This window comes from Triturus cristatus, chromosome 12 (genome assembly GCF_964204655.1).
Source record: "Triturus cristatus chromosome 12, aTriCri1.1, whole genome shotgun sequence".
NCBI lineage: Eukaryota > Metazoa > Chordata > Amphibia > Caudata > Salamandridae > Triturus > Triturus cristatus.
In genome coordinates this window covers 460,789,142-460,816,543 of record NC_140595.1, presented here as the reverse complement: position 1 = coordinate 460,816,543, position 27,402 = coordinate 460,789,142, and the positions used below count along the sequence as shown (strand labels likewise).

Here is a 27,402-nt window from a genome sequence, read left to right as displayed (position 1 = left end):
GCTGCTCATGGCACAAAAAAAGCATAGGACTTCTACCTTACACTGGCATACTGTCAGTAGGACGGATGCTTCTGGCATGTTGGTTTTCACTAGCCAACTGGGCAAGACTTTAAACCTGTTTTCTCTGACTGTTTTGTGCCCATTCTTTCTACATTTTCATGGAGTTGTCTACAGAGCCGTGGTTTTAGCTGGTAGCAGGAAAGCTTGATTACACTTACATTGTGTAGGTTTTTCATAGTTGGCAGACAATGTGCAATTCACCACAACTTCACCCTTCTCCCCACCCCTGCCGTGTAGATTATCCCCAGTAAAACACGTCAGACTGTATTTGGTCTTCACAGAGTAGTCTTTATTAATTTTAACATGCTACCGCTAATTTAAATTTTGGCTCACTCACTGTTAATCTCTTCACCAACTTTATTATTGCTTTATTTAATACACCACAGCACGCCAAGAAGATATCAAGGTTATATATTTTCATCTCTACATTTGTATTTACATTTGACTCTCCACAGGCACTTTGCCGCGGGTTGTGCCAGCAGGCCCCAACCAAGATACCCTGCTCTCTTTTGTGCTGACCGCCCACCGGCCAACAGAGCCGCAGGTAGTTTCATCACTGCTGACAACTAGCTCCCGCTTCCTGGGTTGGGCCAGAGAGTCCAGGGCCACCAGCAGGTCAGCCCCCTCTCCCGCCAGCCCGGAGCCCACAATAGGCTGCGCGCCCTGTTCTGGGGCCAAGCAGCCGCCGCCAACCAGAGTCCCTGACATGTCTCTTGTCCAGGACCCCGCCTAACCAAACTCTGAGCATAGGGATGGGTGGGTGGGTAACTTCGCGACGCTCCGATGTCGCCGTCCACGCGGCAAGAGGACAAAGAGGGGGTTCTACCTCGCCCCTGAGTTTTTAAACCCCCGCCAGTTTCCTGTAACGTTACGTATTTCTGGGGGTCCACAACGCTCAAGCTCTTCCGGGTAACTTAACCCGGAAGAGTTCCTACACTGGTTCTGCCCCTTGTTGCCACTAAAGGCACCACGCCCCCTATGTGGGTTGGTGCCCGTCATAGTTGGCAGACAATGTGCAATTCACCACAACTTCACCCTTCTCCCCACCCCTGCCGTGTAGATTATCCCCAGTAAAACACGTCAGACTGTATTTGGGCGTAACAGCGTAGTCTTTATTAATTTTAACATGCTACCGCCAATTTAAATTTTGGCTCACTCACTGTTAATCTCTTCACCAACTTTATTATTGCTTTATTTAATACACCAGAGCACGCCAAGAAGATATCAGGTTATATATTTTCATCTCTACATTTGTATTTACATTTGACTCTCCACAGGGCCTTTGCCGCGGGTTGTGCCAGCAGGCCCCAACCAAGATACTCTGCTCTCTTTAGTGCTGACCGCCCACCGGCCAACAGAGCCGCAGGTAGTTTCATCACTGCTGATAACTAGCACCGGCTTCCTGGGTAGGGCCAGAGAGTCCAGGGCCACCAGCAGGTCAGCCCCCTCTCCAGCCAGCCCGTTGCCCACAATAGGCTGCGCGCCCTGTTCTGGGGCCACGCAGCCGCCGCCAACCGGAGTCCCTGACATGTCTCTTGTCCAGAACACCGCCACAGGGCGAGGCGCTCCCTGGAGGACTCGCCCTCCCCCCCTTGTTCCTTCTACTTCCACCGCGAGAGCCCCCAAGATGGTGTGTACAAACAACTCCATCCTTGCCTGGGACAGGTGCACCCCATCGGGTGCGTACAGTCCAATACTTGTCACTTGTATTAGTTTGTGCCTAATGGCACTGATGCAAGATTTCTTTAGGATTTCGGCCACCGACTGGTTCAACCTCTTCACTGATTTATTGATTGCTTTAGCCTGTGCCCCATTTGCCCATACTTGGCGTGGGATCACCTCCGACCAGAATATTTTTGCGTCCGGTAACATGTTCCTCACCACTGACAGGGTAGAGAACAGCGCTTCCTTAACGCCCCTCCTTCCCGCTGGGATCATATCATTGCCACCCGAATGAATCACCAGCACATCTGGGACCGGCATGCCCCTGGTCATGGCATCCCGCAAGTCCTTTGGCACGTCTGCTAAACGCTGTCCGCTGACCCCCACCAAATTGTGGTCGACACCATTCTGCCCTCTACCTTCACGTGTTTTGTTGAAGAAGAGCCCTGCTCTGCATATAAAGGAGTGGCCACACCAACATACCCGTGTTCTCTGACCCGGGATACCTGGATCAAAATTGAAAAGGAGACAGAATCAGCCACCGGGGGGAAGTGGGGGGGGCAGGATTCATGCAAGGTGAGGGCGTACGTAACGTTCGAAACATGATGACTTCCATCGGCCCACCCTCTTAATCGTGTCGCCCGGGAGGCCTAAAGCTGCCGCCGTAGTGGCTGCCCCGATGCGGAATGAATGAGATGTGAAATGCGTCGTTTCCAAACCAAGATTTTCCAATGCTCTCTTGCAGATCCTGGTAAATTGAAATCCAGTAAGGGGGATACCATCCGCATGCACCAGCGCCCTCTGGTCCACCCCACTCGGTCTAATCTGGAAAAACCCGTGAGCCAGGGTTACCGGACAAAAGGTGGCCCCTACCACTGACCCCAGTTGGACCCACGTCCCCTTGCCCAATGGGTCTGTCTTGGACCTCCGAACTCTGACCTGCATTGCATCCCTGGTTAAGATCACATCCTCCAGGCGTAAGCTCCCCTCCTTATCTGACTTTGACCCGGGTAGTAATTCCGAAACCCTGAAAGCCCCAAAGAAAGCTAATGAGTACGCTAGTCTCAGCAATTGTGTTTCATAAGGCGAGAAGCAGATGCGCGGTAATACTTCTAAGATGTTTGACAATCTGCTAGCATCAATCGGTCTCCTATTGTCTTTTATCCCTGGCACCAGGCGTTCCCACCCTCTCATCGCCCTTTTTACTCTTGGGTCCTTTGTAGGGTCTGCTACCCCCCCCCCAGACCAGCATAAAAGGCTATTGCTGATAGCTGCCTCCTCACCATGGGCAGCGATTTTCCGCCCTCTTTTTGTCTTACTATGAATACCAGAACACTTTGTGGTGACAATCTCTCTACCGCATCCGACCCCCCAATGGTAGACAAGTATGCCTGCCACGACTTCTCATACATACTCTTAGTCTTGGGGGCCAATGACGCGGTTATCAACTCTGGAGTTGTGGGGCACCAAGCTTCCATAACCCCTCCGGGAAGTTCGTCATCTGTTTGTCTGCATGTGGCCATCTGGCGCGGAACTCTGTCAACTTAAAATGGGACAGGGCGTCAGCAACTGAGTTATCCACCCCCGGCACGTGTTTTGCTGTAAAGTATACATTGCGCTGCAAACATCCTAGCACTAATTCTTTCAGCAGGCGCAGGACCCAGGGGCAAGTAGCTCTCTGATTATTGATAGCCATTACCGCTGACATGCTATCTGACCAAAATATAACATGCTTGTTTTCCAACATGTCACCCCACAAATGCACTGCCACAATGATTGGGAATAGCTCAAGAAAGGTGATGTTGAGGGTGAGCCCTGAAACCGCCCACTCTCTCGGCCAATGTTGCATGCACCACCTGGTACCTAAAACCGCTCCAAATCCCACGCTGCCTGCCGCATCCGTGAATAATTCTAACTCAACATTTGCCTGACTGGGTTGTTGCCAAATGACCGCTCCATTGAAGCCCACCAAAAATTCCTTCCATATCCCCAAATTGGTTCTGACTTCGGCAGAAAGCCTGGTGTGATGGTGTTTGGCCCTCAGGCCTGACATTGCCCGCGCTATGCTTCTAGAAAACACATGGCCCATAGGTATCACCCTGAGTGCAAAATTAAGCTGCCCTACCAGGATTTGCAATTGATGAAGTGTCACTTTGTGTGCCGTCAAACAAGCCTCTACTGCGGCCCCAAAAGACGCTAGTTTCTCCTGGGGGAGTCTGCACACTCCCTCCTCTGTGTCAATTTCTATCCCTAGAAAAGTTAACTGTGTCGCCGGCCCCTCTGTTTTTTCTTCAGCCAAGGGGACCCCCAGTGCTTCTGCCAGGTGCTGGAAGCTCAGCAGGGCCTTCCTGCAAGCCGACGAGCCCGGCGGCCCAAGAAATAGGAAATCATCCAAATAATGCACCAACTCAGCTGACGGTAATAGTTCCTGCACTGCCCATTCCAGAAACCTGCTGAACGTTTCGAACACTGCGCAGGCGATAGAGCAACCCATTGGCATGCACAAGTCAATGTAAAACTCTCCTTCGAAGGTGAAACCCAGAAGCCTGGTGTCCTCTGGGTGAACTGGCAAGAGGCGAAAGGCCGTCTCAATGTCTGATTTTGCCATCAGCGCTCCCTCTCCCAGCCCCTGTAACTTCTGTATTGCCGCATCAAAGGTAGTGTAACGCACCGTGCATAGGTCTGGGTCAAGTTTATCATTTACTGACAACCCTGGAGGACTTGACAAGTTGTGGATCAACCGGAATTTTCCTTCCTCTTTCTTAGGTACTAAACCCAGGGGTGAACATACTAAGTCATGCCTAGGCAGCTGCTGGAAGGGGCCTGCCACCCTCCCTAAGGACACTTCTTTCTTAATCTTTTGTCTAGCCACTTCTGGGTTCCGTAGGACTGAGCGTTGATTGCGCGGTGGGGTGGCTGATGGGGTAGTATCGGATGGGATGCGTAAGCCAAATTTAAAACCCTGATGTAAGAACTGAGCCTCTTCTATCTTGTGGTATTTACTAATTGTGGTCAATACATGGTGCTGTATGGGAATTGGTAGTGTCTTAGGATGCTTGTGCACCTCGTCCCCTGGTCTGGGGCTGGTTCTGTGTAGGCTGCTCTTGTGGCCTTCCCACTTTTTTGTAACACTTACTCTCTGGGTGTTCCAGCTTCCCACAGAAGGAACATAAATGCTTGAACTTGCATGCTGTGCCCCTGTTGCACTCGTTCTTATTGAACTGCCAACAGGCCTGTTTTTTGTCCCCCGTCCCTCTGTCCCCCCGAAAGGGCTGAGTCGTCTTGTTAACTGGCCCAGTTGAATAAAAAACCCCATGCCAAATGTTTATCTCCCGCTGGTCCCAAGCTACTGCCGGGTGGACTGCTTTCATTTGCCTAACCTTATTGTTGTACTGCAGCCAACCCGTTCCCGGGAATTCCGATCATGGAAATGTAACTGATTAATTGGGCTGCCATTTGGGGATACCTTTCGACCATGATAGCCGCATAAATAGCGAACCCCGTGACCCAATTCTTAATAGTCCAGTCCACCCACACTCTCTTCTGTTTCAGCTCCACTTCCTTCCCTGTCCTGTTTTTGCCCGGAATTACCCCAGCATTGATTAGGTCAAAGACATCTACGAACTCCCTTCTGAATATTTTTTCTCTGGTCTCTGCTGGTACATGCCAAGTGATACCGCTGATGGGGCCACCGCCAGAGATGCCGAACCATAAATCAGCAGACTATGTGCGAGAAGGGGCTGCCCTGCTAATACTGTCCCCAAGGCAAGGGGTGGTGCTGCTATGGGGCCCACTGGCCCTGATGCCCTGCTATTAATGGCTGGTCCCTGGGACGTTGCCGCCACTACCACTGGGGATTGTGCCACCCCTCCTGATTGGACCCACACTTGGGCTATCCTGCTGCCTTCGTGCGCTACCACCGGGGGAGCAGCCTGTGGTGTTGGGGGCCCTACTGCCCCCAGTTGTGCCGTTGCGTCGGGTGGTGCTGTCTCTGCCCCCCCACCTTGCCCCGCCACCACTGGGGGGTCCACTGCCTGTGTTATATTGGTAGACGTTGAATTTCCTGACGCCTGTATGGTTGTCCCGTTCAGTTGCGCTGAGGGAGCTGAGCTTGTAGGCTGTATCATGTCCGTGGCCAAGGCCGATTGCCCCCTCAACCCTGCCTCACCTGTGGTACCAGTCTGAGAGTCCATAACTTTAGTGCGTTTGTCTGGCTGTGCATCCTTGAAGCGCTCCGGTGTCCGCCTTGCCCGCTTGGCCCGTGTGACGTCCTGTTGCCCGCTCACTTCTCCTTTCTCAGACAACGTGCGTAGCGCCCAGTCGATCCCCCCTTTTTTTGCAACCTCCCAGAGCTCTGCCAGAGAGCAGAAATCATCCTTGGTGGCCGGGGCGCCTTTGCCCTTCTGGGCCCGTTTTGGAGGCATTCTGCACTTAAAGAAACAAATCACAGTTAGTCGTTGCCCCTTTTTCCCCCGCCTCCTTTGACCCAAGGACCACTGGGATACTCTCTGCCACGATGTCCCCTGTTCCATTCTTATTAACCAGCTCTTACGTCTGCGCATGCTTTATCATATTTTTCACGCCAGCGCCCCGCAGATTACGTGCATGTTTGTTGTAGTGCTGTGCAACGCCTCAACCTTTGTGCTGGCATTTCGCGCCATACCGCAGTACCCCATCAACCGGCGCTGTGATACTCACCCCTGTACACCCCGTGCCATTAGGCCCAGTCTACCACGTGCTCCCGCGTCAAGGTAAAGTACATTCTGTCACTCTCTATGCAATCCCCACCTGCAACTCTTAATGCCTCTGCAACTCTACCCTCACCCCGCCCCCTGCATTCATTTAGCGCGGGGGGGCCTTCCCTAGCATCACCCTCATGCATGCCCACTGGGTGGTTTGTTAAATAACATATTCCCCAATCATTCTTATACTTCAAATCGGTCCCAAAAGTTGTCTATACGCCATCTCCCACCTAATTACCCACCTGGTCCGACATGCTTTACTGCCGATATCTGGGCCCTACGAGGCCGGTTTAATTATGCCCGTTCTTCCATTACCACCAGCACATCTGGGAAAAGAGATCTAACTGAACAGAATCAATGGGAATTGAACCTGTAACCTTGAGAGTACGAGTCTCAGACGTTAACCATTAGGCCACAAAGACTCTTTGAAATCCCCCAGCCCGCCATTAATGAAGAAGGGGGAGGGGGGGAGGTGAGGTGCCTGTACATCGCGCGCGACCAATACTACAGGCCACGATGTATCCGGTAACTCCTGAAGCTCCGGCCCTTTATGCCAATGGGGTGCGTATGCACCCATCCGCAGCGCATCTCCCAGCTACCGGGGGACGCAACCCTATTAAACCACACAATACATCCCAGCGTGACCCTTGTACGCAGCGCATCTCCCCGTTACCGGTGCGTATCACCCATCCGCAGCGCGTCTCCCAGCTACCGGGGGATGCAACCAAATTAAACCACACGATGCATCTCAGCGTGACCCTTGTACGCAGCGCGTCTCCCCATTACCATCGTTATCGCGAGACGCCCGGTAACGCTTATCATCTCCCTTATATATACCGTAATTATTCCTCTAAGTCCTTTTTAACTTTAGAATACGACTACGCTAATGAGGCCCTCTCACCTTGCAGACAGCTCCGGCACCGCTTACTCGACCGCTTACACGGTTTAACTTCAAGACGCTCCGATTTCGCCATCCACGCGGCGAGAGGACAAAGAGGGGGTTCTACCTCGCCCCTGAGTTTTTTTTGTCAAAGGTGTCGCCCCTGAGTTTTTAAACCCCCCGCCAGTTTCCTGTAACGTGATGCATTTCTGGGGGTCCGCAACGCTCAAGCTCTTCTGGGTAACTTTCCCCGGAAGAGTTCCTACACTGGTTCTGCCCCTTGTTGCCACTAAAGGCACCACGCCCCCTATGTGGGTTGGTGCCCGTCATTTTCAAAACAAACATTGGCATTTTCTGTACCAATATTGTTCTTTAGTTGCTTGTCCTGTAGGCGAGGATGCAATGCAGAGTGCTGCATGATTATCCTTTAAGGGGCCACTCAACTATAGCTTATGGCAAGAAAAATGCTGGATAACTCCATTCCCCCGTTGTTTATTGGCTTCACTGCAGTTTCAGTGTGGTTGGCTTGTTTGCCTGTTCTGATTAGGCTTCCTTCTGCCATCCAAGATAGCATCTGTCCTTTGCTGGTGGAAATATGTGCCAGGCAAAGATGACATTGACTTTTTCATTATTATTCCAGCTATTGTATATGGTAAAAATAGCCGCACTCCTTTATTGTTGGCTTCTTCAACTAACTCTACTAACCTCTTCAAACGAGATTTTTACATAAGTGTTATGATAATTTAAGTGTGATGATTATTAATGTTAGATGTTCTTTTTAGGTCAAATTCATTTTTCGGGAAAGGTAATACAAAGGTGTACGTGATAGTATCAGCCAGTCAATATACTTGCAACAGGTATGTTGACCCGTTGAGCTATTGTATCAGCAAAGGCCTCAGTCAAAGTGTTCATTGTCTTTACAAGCTGGATCAAGGGGTAAAAATATGTTGACATGGTATAAACCTCTTCAAAAAGCATTTGGATTGAGGATTCTGAATAATGCTTTACTTACACCTTCTGTACTATTAAGGTTTTCTTGCTTGTGCAGCTTTGCCATTTCAGTAACAGGATTGGCTGAAGTTCAGTTTGGTAGCCATTATACCTGGAAGAGAAAGGACAAGTCATTGACCCTCATTATGAAGATAAAACACAGAAGTTTTGTCATTTTGTTATTGACATAAAGGACATTACGCAAGTTCCACCTGCCTGAGGTTAATTTCCTTTGTGTAAATTACGCAAAATACCAAACATTCTTCATTAATGCGCGATATGGCAGTCCAGCACCTCACATGCAATATGGGTGTGGGGTGGCATTTTGCTCTAAAAATATTGCAAAATCGCATGTGACATGAACAGTACTCGCCCCCTTCCATTCACGTATTTCCTGTGCTCCCGTATTGGAATTCTTACCTAAACTAAATCTCATTTCTGTGACCTGACATAATAGCGTAATTTACGGCATTACACATTACAATTGAAACGTAAAATTATGCAACAATAACCAGTGTAAAGGAAATATTGCCCAAGCTTAATTACAAGTCGGCTAATGTGGTGTACCCAGAGGTCATACCTCCCAGCTGCTTCTAAATGGTGCAGTATTCGGCACCCAGATTTATCATTGTGAGAACACAGAGCCCAGTTTTTTTCCAAGTGCAGAAATGCACCCAGTAAAACCATCAGACATGAAGGTAGATGAAGAGGACTGGGGCACAGAGCTGCTACATGCCCACAGCAGCTAGGGAGCCTGCCATGCTCCCGGCTGGAGCCTGCCCTGCCAGGTGACATCCTTCCTACCTGCTGAAAAGAGGCTTGCTTAGATCGGTGTGATCGTGGGCTGTAGGCGGACTGGAAAAGCAGGCAAGGAGGCCGGATATAGTGGGCAATATTGACTCTTTATTGTACACAAGTCAGGTAGTATAGAAACGAAGGGGTCCCGGACAGGTCTCAAGCCGGGAGAAGGACGGCACTCCGAGTCGGGTTCTTCCTCTCTTCCCGTCTTTGTGGGGCTCCAGGACCTTTGGTTCGTTGACGTCGACTTCGGCACCCGGCACCCGGCGGGGACGATTCCTCGGAGGGCAATAAGAGAGAGAGAAGGAGCCGTTAGTCCTACTGAGGCTCGTTGGTTGAAACCGTAACCATAACCAGGAGTGAGAAAGGCGAAGAAATGACCGTGAGGGCAAAGGGGAGAGAAGGGAGACGGAGCGGGTCTGACAAAGGGAAAAAGGGTGCTCGGAATGGGGCGTGTGGGACAATATTTACAAAGTGCACGGTGCTGTATATGATTTAGACGGGATCTGTCTGGTGAAAAGTACGTGCCTAGGGGAGAGGGGCATTTACACTGGAGTTTACACTATTTACACAGAGCACCTAGCGTGCTATAAAGATGGTAACTGGTACTCACGCGCTCCGCCGTAACTCTCCTCCGAGTTACGGCCGCTCTTCAGCCACCTCCGTAGGAGTCCACCACTCTTCGGACCACTCTTCGGTTTCTCCGCCACCGCCTTCACCGTTCTCCGCACCTCCAGTCGAAACCTCCTGCCACGATACTCCGACGCCCGCTGACTCCCTCCTTCCGTCTTTTCTCTGGCTGGCCGGCAGTATGGAGGAGGGACTTCCGGGGTCACAGGGCAGTCCTTCCGGTCCGCTGTCGTTCCGGATTGGCTCCTGTAATAAAGAGAGGGGCGGGGTCTCCGTTGTCACGGACGCTGTAGATCGTTTTCCGTATGTTGTACCCTGGAAGGGAGAACATTGGAGGAGGAACAATCCAGGGGGGGGGACACGGGTTTTGGGTGGTCGGGGACTACCTCACATTCCCTTTCCCTAGCTGTCTTTCTTGTACGGGTTGTGGACATTGGGTAGCGGGAGAGGTAGTCCGCATTACCTTGGTTTGCTCCTTTCCGATGCACTGTGGTGAAGCGATAGGGTTGGAGGGCCAGGAACCAGCGGAGGACCCGATCGTTATGTCCTTTGTTCCGAGCCATCCATTCTAGAGGGGCATGATCCGTGAATATGGTGAAGTCCCTTCCTTCCAGATAGTAGCGGAGGCTTTCCACGGCCCACTTGATTGCTAGAGCCTCTTTTTCCAGAACCGCATAGTTCTTTTCTCGTGGAAATAATTTGCGGCTGAGGTAGAGGATAGGCTTCTCGTTCCCAAACGGGTCTCTTTGGGACAACACCGCCCCTAGTCCCTGTTCGGAGGCGTCTGTCTGGAGGAGGAAGGGTTGGGCATAATCAGGACTGACTAATACGGGGCTAGAGGTCAAGGCATTTTTCAGGTCGGTATAAGCATTCCACAAAGCAGGGGTTGGGTTCTGAAGGAAAGTGTCTGTTTTTATGGCCTTTTTTAACAAATCTGTAAGCGGCGCTGCACTTTGGGAAAAGTTTGGTACAAACCTCCGATAATAACCGAGGAGGCCCAGGAAAGCACGAAGGTCTTTTCTGGTCTGGGGAAAGGGAAGGGAGTGGATGGCTTCAGTTTTGCTTTGCTGGGGTCATATCAGGCCTTCACCTAGGAGGTATCCCAAATACTTAACCGTTTGGGCTGCTAGGGTGGTTTTGGCAGGGTTGATGGTGAACCCGTAAGACCCCAGGGAGGTGATGACCTTTTGCAGGTGTTCTAGGTGTTGTGTCCAGCTGTCGCTATAAATGACGATATCGTCCAGATAGGCTCCCGCATACAAGCTGTGGGGCCGCAATATGTGATTCATTGCTCTTTGGAAGGTGGCAGGGGCGCCATGCAGGCCAAACGGAAGTACTAGAAATTGGTACAACCCCTCAGGGGTGGAAAACGCCGTTTTCTTTCTGTCCTCCTCTCTGAGGGGTATCTGCCAATACCCTTTACAGAGGTCCAGCGTGGAGATATACTGAGCCTTCCCTATACGCTCGACCATCTCGTCGACGCGAGGCAACGGATATGTGTCGAAGGAGGATATCTTGTTGACTTCTCGGAAGTCAATACAGAATCTGACAGACCCGTCTGGTTTGGGTACAAGTACTATCGGGGAATTCCAATCGCTCACCGAGGGTTCTATTATACCCATTTTCAACATCTGCTCAATCTCCCTCTGTATAACCACCCTGCGGGCTTCAGGGATTCTATACGGTCTTTGCCGCACCACCTTCCCAGGTACTGTTCGTATGGCGTGTTCGGTGACAGTGGTATGGCCGGGGAAAGATGAAAAAACTGTGCGTAAGGGGTATAGACTATTTGTTAGTTCGAGACACTGTTGTGATGTTAGTCCAGAGTCTATGCAAGGGGAAAAGGAAAGGGGAGTATGGTTCACCGAGCCAGATAGGGCGAGACGAGGGCCTTCCCATTTTTTCAACAGGTTTATATGGTATATTTGAGTGGTACCGCGTGTGGGATCAAGGTCTAATTCGTAGGTGTTGGGGGTTACCTGGCGAAGGACAGCATAAGGACCCTGCCACTGGCCTAAGAGTTTTTGATCGGAGGATGGCATCATTAGGAGAACCTGGTAACCCACGGAGAAGACGCGGTTTTTGGTACCCCTGTCGTATTGCTCCTTCTGTTTCGTTTGGGCGTTCTCTAGATTACGGTGGACTATGTCTCTTATCACAGCTAGGTGTGTTTTTAGATTCTCCATGTATTCGGGGAGGGGTCTCGTGCGATCAGGTTCCGCTTCCCAGGCTTCTTGGGCCATATCCAGTAGGGTACGAGGGGGTCGGCCATAGAGCAATTCATAGGGTGATTAACCGGTGCTGCTCTGGGTTTTGCAGCGAATAGCGAACAGGGCCAATGGTAACATGTCCTCCCACCGCTTTGCTTCTAGCCCCAGTAATTTTTTTAGGGTTTGTTTTAGTGTGGCGTTGTACCTTTCCACAAGACCGTCGGTTTGGGGATGGTATGCTGAGGTTCGGATCTGTTTGATCCCTAGGTGGGAGCAGACTTGTTTCATTAGATTGGAGACAAAAGGGGTGCCCTGGTCGGTTAGGATTTCCCGGGGAAACCCTACCCTAGAAAACACCGAGATGAGAGCTTTGGCGACATTTTGGGTTGTTGGTTGACGCAGCGGTAGGGCTTCAGGGAAACGCGTGGCATAGTCCACTTTGACTAGTGCGTACCTACAGCCGCTTCGTGAGGGCAACAAGGGACCTATAATGTCCATCCCTACTCTACTGAACGGGACGTCAATAACTGGAAGGGGTTGTAGGGGTACTCTAGGTGGGCGATATCGGCTATGCTTTTGACATACCGGGCACTCTCTACAATACGTTTTAATGTGTTGGTGTACCCCTGGCCAGTAGAATCGTTCTATGATGGATTGGCTGGTTTTTTCCTCCCCAAAATGACCGCCCAGGAGGTGGCTGTGAGCCAAGAACAGAACCTTCTCTCGAAAAGGGCCAGGGATCAGAAGTTGGGGCTTTTGTTGGGTCCCCCCCTTACGATATAATAACCCGTTCTTCTTGTAGAAGTAAGGACCTACGTTAAAGGGATCCTCGTGGTCTAACGCCTTTGCCCATGCTTCCTGCAGGTTAGGGTCTTCTTGCTGTGCCGCCCTGAATTCCCTGTCGGTCTGCCAGGGGTGTTCTTCCGGTATGACTGGAAATACCCCGGTGTACTCTCTTTTCTCCTTTTTCTTTTGGGTTTTGGTTTTCGGGACCTTGGATTCCATCGTAGGGGAGGATGGCCCCTGGGGAAAAGGGGCTTCTTCCCACCAGCGGGTCAGGGAATCGGTGGTGTCCTGCAGAAGCCCGGGTAAGCCAGCATAGTCGCTCCCCAGGATGGCCTGTTCCGGAAGAGCAGGTATCAGACCTACGGTGAGGGTGGTTCCAGGATCCTTGGGGTGTTGTACTTGCACTCGGGTGGTGGGGTAACTTTTCGTGTCGCCGTGAACACATTGAATGGCGACTGTGCCTGACGGGGAAGGAACAGGGTTAGGCAAGACCTGAGGCCTAAGAACGCTTTGTCGACACCCGGTGTCTGCCAGAGCCATCAGTGTTTGTCCCTCAATGGAAACACGGTTGAATGAACATAAGAGCAACATTCGAAACAACAACCAGAAATCTACAGTGGCCGTACACTTCAATGAACACAAACATAACGTCAGCCAACTGCGTTTCCTTGTGTGTGAAATTGTCCCATTAAAAGAAGGATGTGACAACAGGAAATTTTTGATTCAAAAGGAAACAGCTTGGATATACAGAATGAACTCCATGGTACCCTTGGGACTGAATGATCGTACCGAATTTAGTTGCTTTATCTGATTTTGTATAAGTGCCAGTTTCAATGATTAATTCTGTGTTCTTCCAACATTAATTTCAATTTTACGTGTGTATCTCTGCATTTATATCAATCAAACGTTATCATTCTTTATTATTCTTCACTTTCATCTTCATTTACTCCTAAATTCACTCTTCTCCAATTCCCTTGTTTATGTCACAACACTGAGACTTGCTAACCCTTTTCATCATCTGAAAACTTTATTTAAACAAAACTTTATTTAAACAATGCTATCATCACATCTTCAGTTACCCTGGATTCTGATTCTTACCGATTTATGTCTTAACAAGAAGATTTACCACTTTCACTTTCGGTTATTTTAACCTCTATCACCTTAGAGCTTGCTTTACACGTTTCCATACACTTACATTGACATTTACTTGTTATTACTTTTTCTCTCGTATCTTTTTTATCTTTAATCGTGTTACTTTGCACACAGTCATTGTTGACATCGTCTTATCTTCTCATAGCGTTTTTTTCCCTTTCAAAGATGGCCGCCACACTTTTAGTCCATCTTTTCTGTTCATAACCCTTTTTTCTGCTCATAACCCTGTTACACGCATAGCAACACTCTTCCGTATCTTCCCGAGCATTTGGACAATGGTCGTCTAACATCTAACCAAGGTAACTTTTCTTTAACGAACACTCGGGTGTCTATAAACTTTGGAATTCGGGCTTATCTTCACTTTTTGGCGCATATCTTCAACTCGCTGTTTGTTGTCCTTTGGTGCACCTTTCGGCGTGTTTTCGATAACATGAATTCATCACAACGCTTTAGTTAGCTATATCGACACACTTGGGTCTAATTCTCGATCTGTTTTCTTGTTTAAGCTTTCACAACTCAGTGTCTGTTTTTTAGTTCCCTTATTGGTGACCATTCTAGCACTCGTCTTACTATTTCACCCTATGGATTTATCAATGAACTTTCACATCTGTTGTTAATAACATTGACTGTTAGTTTAGCACATTACGGGGCAAGCTACATTGACTCCTATTTCTTTCGCAGGATTCCTCCTGACGAAGGGTTAACACCCGAAATGCATTGGGGATTTTCCTTCATTATCGTTTGAAACAACTTGTGATATTCCAAACATTAAGCATTAAGAATGCTGTACCATGATTAAATGAACATGATTTAAACTTCATTGGAGTTACAACATTTTTCAATCTGGTAACTTCGTTACCCATCAACGCTGTGCTTAAAGAGGGACACTACCCTTGACGGGTTAGTGCAACATTCATTGTCCCTCAATGGTCACTGGACAAAGGAAGGTTGGTGGCGCAGTACCCGGGACTGAGCACACATAGTTTCGGGCCAGGCCAACCTCCATTGGTTCCTCCTTATGGGGGCAAACCCGAGCGATGTGTCCAAACCCACCACAACTGTAACATTGGGGCCCGGGGTTGATAGGCCTCGGTAGCACAGGGACAGGAGGCAGAGGGACTGGTTCCGGTCTTCTTGGGAAGGGAGGACGGTGAGCTCGTGGCCCTGTTGCGGGGTGGGCCTTAGGGGGATGATCCTCCTTGCCTCGTTGCAGGTCCTGAGCACGACTGTAGGCGCTGGCTATTTCTACTGCGACTTCCAGGGTAAGACGGGCATGTTGTCTTACCCACCTTTGCGTGCTAGGATATAAGGACATCAAAAACTGTTCAAGATAGATTTTCTCGAGGATTTCCTCTTTGGTGGCGGTATCCGGTCTCAGCCATCGATTGGTTAAGTCTTTGATTCGAAACGACAGGGCTCTGGGGGTTTCTTGGGGTCCTTCCTTGACCTGACGTAGCTTTACACGGTAGGTTTCATCATCAATGCCCAGTCGTTCGAGGATGCATTTCTTGATATCCGCATAAGGAGTGGTACCCTGTATGTTTGCCTGTTGATATGCGGCCTGCAAGTCACCGGTCAGCAAGGGACCCAGGTAGTGGCCCCAACAGTCGTTAGGCCACGAGGCAGCTTGGGCTAGTCTTTCGAAATTGGTAAAGAAGAAGTCGGGGTCCTCTCCGGGCACGAACTTTTGTAGAACGACAGAGGGCAGGGAGGTTGTTGGTCTCTGGTGTTCCAGAACGGTTGTCAGTTTCCCCATGGCTTGTTCGTGGGTGTCCCCCTGTCCCTGATCATTTTCGGCGGTCTTTAAGAATCGTTCCATTAACTGCCCCAATTGTTCTTGAGAATCGGCCATCCTCTTCATCACGGCCTCCATGCTTCCAGGTGATCCCACTTCTGGCACCAACTGTGATCGTGGGCTGTAGGCGGACTGGAAAAGCAGGCAAGGAGGCCGGATATAGTGGGCAATATTGACTCTTTATTATACACAAGTCAGGTAGTATAGAAACAAAGGGGTCCCGGACAGGTCTCAAGCCGGGAGAAGGACGGCACTCCGAGTCGGGTTCTTCCTCTCTTCCCGTCTTTGTGGGGCTCCAGGACCTTTGGTTCGTTGACGTCGACTTCGGCACCCGGCACCCGGCGGGTACGATTCCTCGGAGGGCAATAAGAGAGAGAGAAGGAGCCGTTAGTTCTACTGAGGCTCGTTGGTTGAAACCGTAACCATAACCAGGAGTGAGAAAGGCGAAGAAATGACCGTGAGGGCAAGGGGAAGAGAAGGGAGACGGAGCGGGGCTGACAAAGGGAAAAGGGGGTGCTCGGAATGGGGCGTGTGGGACAATATTTACAAAGCGCACGGTGCTGTATATGATTTAGACGGGATCTGTCTGGTGAAAAGTACGTGCCTAGGGGAGAGGGGCATTTACACTGGAGTTTACACTATTTACACAGAGCACCTAGCGTGCTATAAAGATGGTAACTGGTACTCACGCGCTCCGCCGTAACTCTCCTCCGAGTTACGGCCGCTCTTCAGCCACCTCCGTAGGAGTCCCCCACTCTTCGGACCACTCTTCGGTTTCTCCGCCACCGCCTTCACCGTTCTCCGCACCTCCAGTCGAAACCTCCTGCCACGATACTCCGACGTCCGCTGACTCCCTCCTTCCGTCTTTTCTCTGGCTGGCCGGCAGTATGGAGGAGGGACTTCCGGGGTCACGGGGCAGTCCTTCCGGTCCGCTGACGTTCCGGATTGGCTCCTGTAATAAAGAGAGGGGCGGGGTCTCCGTTGTCACGGACGCTGTAGATCGTTTTCCGTATGTTGTACCCTGGAAGGGAGAACATTGGAGGGGGAACAATCCAGGGGGGAGGGACACGGGTTTTGGGTGGTCGGGGACTACCTCACAATCGTGTTGTTTATTCTAAGCAGAAAGGCCAGCTGAATAGGAGAAAATCTATGGAAAAGGACTTGGTAACTATGGGCACAGCATGTTGTACCCATTGCTGGAGACTTTAACTCACACCTGGAATTATGTGCAAAGATACTGGCTGGAATCTGTATACGGGGTACTAGAAATTCAGAGGTGGAAATGGATTACGTAAACAAATTCTTTTCCCTACTGGGGCAGTAACAACAGCAAAGCAGATCGCTTCCCTGAGTCCTTGTGCTAATGCGCACATTAAACATCTGACGAAAGGCTTTGCTGTGAGGAGCAGGGCATCTATGGAGAGGCAAACAGTAAGGGGGCTATCCATCCCACTGTTGGAAGGAAGTTACTTGATAAGGCCTTCGATTGAACCTTATAAATACAGTCCACATATACACTGGTAGGATTTATGGTTACCAGTGTGGAAGGGCTTACCTTGTGCACTTGTTCAGACTGGAGGCAATGACCATAATTTGACTCTAGGGGGGCCCTAGATTTTTCTATTTTAATCCGTTTCACCTTCTTCATTTGTGCACAGTTTGCAGTGTTCTGTTGGATTGTGTTCAGAAAGTTGCTGACTTCAATATGATATTAGTTCCAGTAAACTCCCAGTATGGAGTGGAAGATGTATGACTAATGCTGCCAGACATGTGCCATTTAAACAATCTATCCACCTGATAGATTTATGTGAGTTACTAAGAATAACATTTAGCACGTAAAATTCCCACCAAGTGACATTTTGCATGTATAGCTGTGACCATAAAGTGCACTTCTATAGTGTTTCCTGTCTCTTCATGGGACAATATTCTTCTCCTGGGAAGACCCCTTACTCTTGCAATATATTCTAGCATGTGCCCACCCCATTCCCACATTAGAAATATTCTTATTACTTCCCTTGGTAGGAGGAACTGCGGGTGCATTTCCAAGGTGGGACACCTCGGCCAAGAGATATGTGAGTACTTTGAACTTTGAATAATCATAACTGCCCGGTTGGTTGATGGTGTGAGTGTAAACATGGTTCTGGACCGATAAATCGTGTACACAAGGGATAGATGTACGAGTGTAAGTAACTCCTTACCATTAATACACAGGGAGTGCAACCAAACGGACCAAACACTTTTAATACTATCAGATTTTCCTGTTTGATGTTCACATATGTTTCTGGGTGGACATAGACTGGAATGCCCACAAACATCATGGTGTTTGCAATGGAAATATTGTTGCATTCAAGCTTGGGGGAAGTCTTATTCCCCTCTTTCCAAAATTATTTGGGGCTCCAGAGTTTACATTGACCATGGAAAAACCTGTCTGAATCGAGTCAGGTTTTGTTTTTTAGACATAGATGCTGATTCTGAATTTCTGTTAAGTGCTCGTTCTACAGTTGATGTGTAAAAGTTCCACTTGAACAAAATTACTCATCTGAATCACTTTGCTGCTCCAGTGCACGGCCAGCAGTGGGGCCAAGCTTTGAAACCTTGCCAGTGGCTCCTTGAAAAACTTCAAAATTGTTGAAGCATTTAATGTTGGGATTTCAAGGAAGGTGATTATTTCAAGTGGTCCATGTGTGATTCCTGAACCCTGCCAGCTCTGATATCCTATTTGGCTTGTGTTAATTTTCCCCCTTTCGGCCCATTGGTTCTAATTGTTTTGCCCCAATTTTTCACGTGAAGAATCATTTTGAGGCAATCTGAAGTTGATTACTTCTTTCCTGTTAAAGCACTTGTTTCTGTATATATGCAATTATTTTAATAAGAAAAGGAAACTTTTATGGGAAATATATTTTATAAATAAAGACGTTTTTCTATTTACAAAAAAAAAAACTATGCGTGTACTCATTACAGTGTTAAAAATTAATTTTACATGTAGCTACTCAACTACTATTAATAAACATATTTATAAAAAACATAGAATGATATTTAAGTAGTCCATGTTGGCATGCCATCAAATTCATGGTTATATTCCAAATTATCTTCATTTTCTTGAACTTTATCAATAAATTCCCTTGCAGAAAGATTTTGAAGATTTGCTCCTGTCTTCAGTATATGATTCGCAGCATAAGAAAGTCCAGAAAAGTCACTTTCAACCAGCAGATGGAATATGTATGGGATGCACTGATGAAACCTTGGATACTCTGAGTATAAGGATGTATGACGTTACAACGCACACTATTACAACGCATGCACTTACAACGCATTTTTTACAACGCATAATCCATTACAACTCATGACATTACAACGCATGACACTACAACGCATTTTAAAAAAATACCTTTACAACGCACTACCATTACAACGCATACTACCTTTACAACGCATACCATTACAACGCATAATATTAAATTACATTTAAGGTAAGTATTAGATAGTATAGGGGTAAAAATTACTATTCTAACTCCAGGGGGTGCAACAGTAGGGTAAGTGTTGGATAGTGTAGGGGTAAAAATTACTATTCTAACTCCAGGGGGTGCAACAGTAGGGTAAGTGTTGGATAGTGTAGGGGTAAAAATTACTATTCTAACTCCAGGGGGTGCAACAGTAGGGTAAGTGTTGGATAGTGTAGGGGTAAAAATTACTATTCTAACTCCAGGGGGTGCAACAGTAGGGAAAGTGTTGGATAGTATAGGGGTAAAAATTACTATTCTAACTCCAGGGGGTGCATCAGTAGGGTAAGTGTTGGATAGTATAGGGGTAAAAATTACTATTCTAACTCCAGGGGGTGCATCAGTAGGGTAAGTGTTGGATAGTATAGGGGTAAAAATTACTATTCTAACTCCAGGGGGTGCATCAGTAGGGTAAGTGTTGGATAGTATAGGGGTAAAAATTACTATTCTAACTCCAGGGGGTGCATCAGTAGGGTAAGTGTTGGATAGTATAGGGGTAAAAATTACTATTCTAACTCCAGGGGGTGCATCAGTAGGGTAAGTGTTGGATAGTATAGGGGTAAAAATTACTATTCTAACTCCAGGGGGTGCATCAGTAGGGTAAGTGTTGGATAGTATAGGGGTAAAAATTACTATTCTAACTCCAGGGGGTGCATCAGTAGGGTAAGTGTTGGATAGTATAGGGGTAAAAATTACTATTCTAACTCCAGGGGGTGCATCAGTAGGGTAAGTGTTGGATAGTATAGGGGTAAAAATTACTATTCTAACTCCAGGGGGTGCATCAGTAGGGTAAGTGTTGGATAGTATAGTGTAATATTATGCGTTGTAATGGTATGCGTTGTAATGGTAGTATGCGTTGTAATGGAATGCGTTGTAATGGTAGTTTTTAAAAATGCGTTGTAGTGTCATGCGTTGTAATATCATGCGTTGTAATGGATTATGCGTTGTAAAAAATGCGTTGTAATGGTAGTGCGTTGTAAAAGTTGCGTTGTAAAGGTTGTTCCCCGAGTATAATCGCGTGGAGCGGTAGTCAGCTGCTGGTATCTTTACAGGTTGGTCATTTTAGCCTCTACCTACTCTAGTGGTAAACTGCTTCAGAAAACAATGAGCCTCTAAGCTTTTTTTCCCAGACACTCAAGGGAGTTCCTTTTGCTTGCTTCATTTGAAACAATGCAGTAGCATCACCAACAACTTCTTTAGAATGCAGAGGGTGGAGCTATAGTGTTCATAAATCTCTTCTGCTCTAGACTGATCCATTTTTTTAAATCTGTCCACATGATGGTAAGGTATCATCCTCTATGCAAATTTCATTTTCAGTAACATCAACATTTTATAGTAAATAGTATTTTCAACAAGGTATAATGTTACTTGTTTTACTTTATCAACATCTAATAACTCTTGCCAGATTTTCCTATTCTTCGTTGGAACTCCATTTACTAAAATGATAAGCGGTTCTTCTATCTCTTTATCTACCCCTACAGTTTCAATATTCTTTTTAAAATCTAAAGTTAAATATACAACTTTTCCTTTTAGTCCTCTCTGGAGATCAGTTGGAGGTAATGTCCCTGTCATTGGCTCCATACGAACTATTACTTGAAAAGGATGTATGTGTTGTATAAGATCGATTCCAAAACATTTAATTCTTTAAGCTCTTGTGGAATCGATACCAATTCTAACTGTTATGTATTTATTATTCTCTAACTTATCACAGCAGTACTTACAGATAATCTACTGTGTGGACAAATCAAATCTTTCCTCAACAAACAAATATCATCCAAATTCTTAACACTTATCATTGTTCTCTTTTTCGCTTTTAGAATACACAACAAAATATAGGAGTTTACATTTTGTAGACAGTGCATTGACAACGAATAGAAACACAGTTTGGTGTTTCTGATGAAACTGTGTTAAACTTTGCAATGTCTTGAGCAAAGTTTTCAGTTGTAATATCTGTATCGTCTTCTACTCCTTCAACAACGAACTCTTCATTTTGCCTAGACTCTTTTAGTGGACCAAACAACTTAAACTGAATAGCTTCAAAAACGTTCTCTACCTTTGCTAATTATCCATGGAATACATTTCTATTCATTACTCCAAAATATAAACCAGGAGATTTTACAAAGTAAAGTCTTCTAATCAAAGTTCAAAGTTAACATCCTGAAAAGGTGAAAGTTGCTTCTGGAAACTTTCCTTGAAAGACATGCTAGTGAGCCTCTTCAGCTATAACTTCCTCTACATTCCTAGGAACCATCTCCTCTTTTGCAACAGGAGTACCATAATTTACTTCATAACAACGACCAGTTAAATCAACCGCATGCATTACTGTGTTCTCTGGGAAATAGCTTTCCTCATTGAAATAAGGATTTGTACTAGACGTGTGCTTCCATTCACCTTTAAAAGTTTTGCAAAAAATAGTTATATTGAAATTGAGTCATAATAACGTGAAGCACGAAACCAACAAGCCCATGAAAGAAAGTCAATTAAAGAAAAGCAATGCATGGTAAGACATTAGGATCAATGTGCTCCTTGAAAATGCCAGTGTCGTGCCTTTGAATGTGTCCTACCTCTCACTGTGTGAAGGGAATGCCGGTGTAAAGTCATATACCGCTCAAGTCTTAATATTTCCTATGAACCATAAAACAATAACAAATGTTGTGAAGAAGGGAGTCCTATGATTATGACTCAATTTCATAGTCACGTTAAGGGGGCTCTATGGACTCGTTGTATGCTCGTCTCTTTACTTTTTTTCTCGCCATTCTAAATAAATCAAGCCCTTGGGTGTTTGTTTTTCTTTGTTTTTTCGTGTTCTTTTCACATGCACCCAATGTGGGTTATAAGGTTCTTCAATGCACTATGCACGAGAGATATTGGCGGCAAGAGCGGATACGGAGCGATACTCTATTTGTATTCATTTGTACCTGATTTTTACTTGTTCTATTTGTTCCAGCCGGTGGCTACAAGACAAGAAAAGATTTGGAATCTTATGTATGGAAACTTACAATTGTGTCATACTTCTTCCCCTGATGAAGGGTTGTACCCAAAATGCATTGGGTGTTTTGTTCAATTCATTTAGAATGTTTAAATAATGTTTATTGAACAACTTCTTGTAATTGAACCACATTTATTTGCAGTTTGTATTGTATATTGCAATTTGTTGAACACAAAGACACTGATGAAAGTTGAATGATTCACAAAAAGTATACAATGAATTAAAATGATCATGTCATTGTTTAAATGAATAACATGGTTTATTGATTATATCATTATACCATTTGGTAGAAGCCTTAGGGACATCACAACAGTGCGCTGAGTTCAGGTACAGTTGTTTCCGCACCTTATCTTTGCATGTTAGTATCACAGGTCTAGTTAGGCTGGACCTTAAGCACACAGCTGCATGCCTTGAAAAGAACGGATCACATTAGCATACTTTGGTACCCCAAATCTTTCTTCATGGTATATGCACCTTGGCAGCAGGTGGTAGTAGTGTGTTGCACTTTTGGAACATGGGTCAGGTGTGGTCTTCATGTTCTACGACCTTTGTCTTAGGGTATACAACACTGTTTTGTCTAGTATCCTCATTCTATTCAATGTTAATATAAATACTTTCCTCTTCAAAGCAAATGCTATCTTAACAACACTATCTATATGTTACTTTTGCTTAAATGCATCACTTCTCCTCTTTTTTCATTTATTGATTCTTTTTGGCACATTTTGTATTACACTAGTGCAACATTTTTTAGCTCTTAACTCCTTAAACTGTTTCTGTCACGATTACAATCTCCCGGATTTCTCAGAACATTTTTTAATTTCTGAAACACATACTCCTTGCTTTTTTCCACTTGATGTGCACATTCCATTTGTAGATAAGACTGTACTCTCATTCTGCATTTTAAGACAAGATTTTGGGCGAAACCGCTTAGTACTCTCACCAGCTTCTCTTTATTTCCTCAGGACATTCTCCACCTTATTTTGTTTTTCTATCTCGCTTTAAAGTTGATAATGCTGCTTCTTCTGTTTCTTTCTTTTTTGTGTTTTGTCAGGTATAGTAGTTCTTTTTTTTCCAAAACTGTATATGTGGAAAAGTAATAAACAATGCATTAAGGTCAAGATTAAATCATCTAATTATTAATTCACTAAGTACCTTGAGTATCCAAAAAACAATACAACATATTAAATTGAAAATAACATTGACGTTCTATATATAACAGTATCTCTAGAGAAACATAACATCAGTCTTTGCATAGTTATGCTACTGGGTATGACAATTTCTCTATGAGCATGTCATTCCTTGTCACAGTTTTGCTGTCTGTATGGGTATGTGGGGGGTGTCAGAGTCTATATATGGGTATGTGAGAGCGTGTCAGAGATATTTGAATGCGTGTGACACTGTATGGGTATGCAAGACTGTGTAAGTCTATATATTGGTATCTGAGAGGGTGTAAGAGTCTCTGCATGGGTATGTGAATGGGTATAAGGGAGTCTGTATATATCTGTGAGAGGATGTGGGAGTATCTGTGGGTATGAGAATGGTTGTGACACTGTCTGTATAGGTTTGTGAGAGGGTCTGACAGTCTATGTATGGGTATGTGAGAGGGTATGAGAGTCTGTGCATGTGAGAGGGTATGCGAGTCTGTGTATGGGTATGTGAATAGGTATAACGGTGTCTACATGGGTATGTGGGAGGGTGTGAAAGTCCCTATATTTGTTTGTGAATGGATGTCACACTGTCTATATAAGTATGTGAATGAAAATAAAGGAGGTCTGAATGGGTATATAAGGTGTGAGAAACTCTCTATATATGGGTGAATAGGTATAAGGGTATCAGTATAGATATGTCAGAGGGTGTGATAGTATCTGTACAGGTATGTGAATGGGTGTGACACTGTCTTTATAGGTATCTGAGATGGTCTGACAGTTTATGTATGGTTATCTGAGAGGGTGTGACAGACTATGTATGGGTTAGTGAAGGGATATAACAGTGTCTTTATAGGTATGTCAAAGTATGTGAGAGGTCACTGTATGTGAATGGTTATGACACTATCTGTATGGGTATGTGAGAGGGTGTGAGAGACTCCGTATAGGTATGTGAAAGGGTAAAAGGATATCTGTATGAGTATGTCAGAGGGTGTGAGAGTCTGTATAGGTATAGAAATGGTTGTGACACTGTCTGTATGGGTATGTGAGAGTGCCTAGAAATGTGAAAGCTAGGACTTTCTTTTTGGGGGGAAATCCTTAGAGCAAAGTTTTTAAATTATCTAGGCTTTCTTTTGATCAAAACCTAACCTGGAAGAGCCTACATCAATCCAGGGATGCTCATACTTAAAGAGCTGAGGAGGCGGTGTTCTTATTTGCGAGAAGGTTGGGCCACATACTGATCAAAGAACTGATGGAGATTTATCAAAGTAAATGTGTTACTGTGGCGACTTATGGGGCAGGGGTCTGGGGATATAAAGTTCCTTGGTGAATTTAGCAAGTAGAAAATAAGTTTGTTTGTAGGCTATTGGCCGTTACCCAGTCATGCCCTGCCTTTATGTGCCTATCAGAGTTTGGCTTAACAGCTGTAGGTGACAGGATAAAGCTGGAAATACTACTCCTATGGCTGAGGATTTAAGGGAACCCTGATGCCCAACTCTCTAAAGATGTACTGGAGGATTGTCTCTCTCTGGACAATGCTCTCTCTACCATGGATTAGATTTATAAAAAAGAATTCCTAGAGTTGGGTCTGTAGGAGTACAACGAAAACCCGGCAAGCATTGACTCCAGGGCTATCACCAGGGTAAAGGAGGGATTTTGGTGAAGGCAAGGCAGAGCCCACCAGGCGGCCTTTGATAACTTGCTTGTAAGCCGCACTTCTAATTCAATCAATTTGACACAGGGGTGTGAGCCTTATCTCTTCTGGTTTCTGAATGGGAAACTCAAGTTTTATTTATCAATACTACAATTCAATCTATTGCACCTCATATTTGCTTTTCTTAGGAATATAGTCTGGGGAAACCCACTGCCTAGATGTCCGTGCAATAACACTGCCATTCAAAGATCATTGCACTTTATTGTATTTTGCACTTTTATGGTGATGCTAGGAAGTGATTTTGTGTCCTATTTTTTGCTCTTTTAATACGAACTCCCATAACGAGGCTTTTGAGCGTTTGCAAAGGCTGAAGAATGAGAATATTTGCATGGCAGAGGGAAAGGTTTTCCATCTTTCGCTGGGAGTTAGAAACAAATATAGCTCAACATAACTACCCCACCCAAATCACACTTGTATGTTAGGATCTAACCTCAGTTTAAAAAACTTTTCAACTTTTTAAATCTTTAGGCTGAGACCAATCGTCCCTTTTTATATATGTTTTATGTATGTTATCAATATGCCCCCTATGTAGTTTCTTCCTTTAAAGTAACTGTATTATCCCTAGATGTAACTTGAAATGCTACTCTATTATTTATGAAATGTTTTTTATTATCTGTACTTTTATGGCTGTAATTTGCAGAATTAAGTTTTTGTGACTGAATGGGTATAAGGGTGTCTACATGGGTATCTGGGAATCTGGGAGGATGTGACAGTCTCTGTATGGGTATGTGAGAGGGTGTGAGAGTCCCTGTATGGGTATGTGAATGGGTGTCACTGTTTGTATGGGTATGTGGATAGGAATAAAGGAAGTCTGTACGGGTATGTATGTGACAGGGTGTCAGAGGATCTCTATAGGTATGTATTTGGATATAAGGGTGTCTATATGGGTATGTCAGAGAATGTGAGAGTATCTGTACAGGTATGTGAATGATTGTGACACTGTCGGTATGGCTATGTGAGATGGTGTGAGAGTGTATGTATGGGTATGTGAGAGGGTGTGAGGACCTCTGTATGGGTATGTAAATAGGTATACGGGTAACAGTATGGGGATGTGACAGGGTGTGACATTCTATGTATGGGTATCTGAGAGGCTGTGAACGTCTCTTTATGGGTATGTGAATGGGTATAAGGGTGTCTGTATAGATATGTGATAGGGTGTGAGAGTATCTGTATAGGTATTTGAGTGGTTCTAACACTGTCTGTATGGGTATAGGAGAGGGTGTAACAATCTATGTATGAGTGTATGACAGTGTGAGAGTCTGTGTATGGGTATGTGTATGGATATAGGCGTGACTGTATTAGTATGACAGAGGGTTGAGCGTCTCTGTATAGGTATATAAATGGTTATCTCACTGTATGGGTATGTGAAAGGGTGTGACAGTCTATGTATGGCAATATATGAGAGGGTGTGAATGGGAATAAAAGAGGTCTGTATATGTATGTGAAAGGATGTGACAGTCTCTGGGTATCTGAAAACATGGACAGTGTCTACATAGGTTTGTGAAGGGTGCAAGATCCTATGTATGGGTATGTGAGAAGGTGTAAAAGTCTCTCTATGGATATGGGAGAGGGTATGAGAGTCTCTGTAAGTGTATGTGAAAGGGTATGACACTGTATGTGTCTGTGAATGGAAATAAAGGATATCTGTAAGGGTATGAGAGGGTGTAGGAGTTTCTGTATCAGTATGTGAATGGGAATAAAGGAAGACTGTATAGGTATGTGAAAGAGTGTAAGGGTATGTGCATGGGTATATGAATGGGTGTGAGACTGTCTGTATAGGTATGTGAGGGGTGTAAAAGTCAATGTATGGGTATGTGAGAGTGTGTGAGAGTTTCTGTATGGGTATGTGACAGGGTGTGAGAGTCTGTATGGGTATGTGAATGGGTGTCACACTGTCTGTATGGGTATGTGAATAGGAATAAAAGAGTTCTGACTAGGTATGTGAGAAGGTGTGAGTCTCTGTATAGATATGAGAAAGGGTATAAGGGTACCTGTATGGATATGTGAGAGGGTGTGACAGTGTCCCTATGGGTGTCGGAGGCAGAAATGGAAATGGTCATCTCAATTTTGTCCACAGATTGAGAAAACCAGGAAACATGTTAATAAAACTGTTACAGCATTTCCCAGAGGCCATAAAATGGGCTCTATCAACAATAAAAAGCTATGGTTCCATATGCATGGAATATATAAAGAGATGGTGTTCACTCCACAGATGAAGGCAACAAGGTGTTTCTCAGAAACATGAAACTCTGCAACCACTCTTATATGAATAAATTACATACACAATATAAACACAAAGGCTCTTCTCAGAGCTACCCTACTCCCCAAACACTTAAAAAATATGTAATT

General features: G+C 45.8%; 2 protein-coding genes across 2 annotated transcripts in view; one reads left to right on the top strand and one right to left on the bottom strand.

The window, feature by feature from the left end:
* Positions 1–27,402, top strand: part of ITFG1 (integrin alpha FG-GAP repeat containing 1) — a 1,870,060-nt gene that overhangs the window by 637,773 nt on the left and 1,204,885 nt on the right. The window lies entirely within an intron of this gene.
* LOC146776107 (uncharacterized) lies at positions 2,290–2,916 on the bottom strand. Its single transcript, XM_085638986.1, has one exon. It carries the CDS (start codon positions 2,914–2,916, stop codon positions 2,290–2,292), a length of 627 nt encoding a protein of 208 aa, XP_085495112.1.

Excerpts from the sequence above, each read along its gene's own strand:
- LOC146776107 (XM_085638986.1), bottom strand. The coding sequence starts at position 2,916 with ATGAGAGGGTGGGAACGCCTGGTGCCAGGGATAAAAGACAATAGGAGA.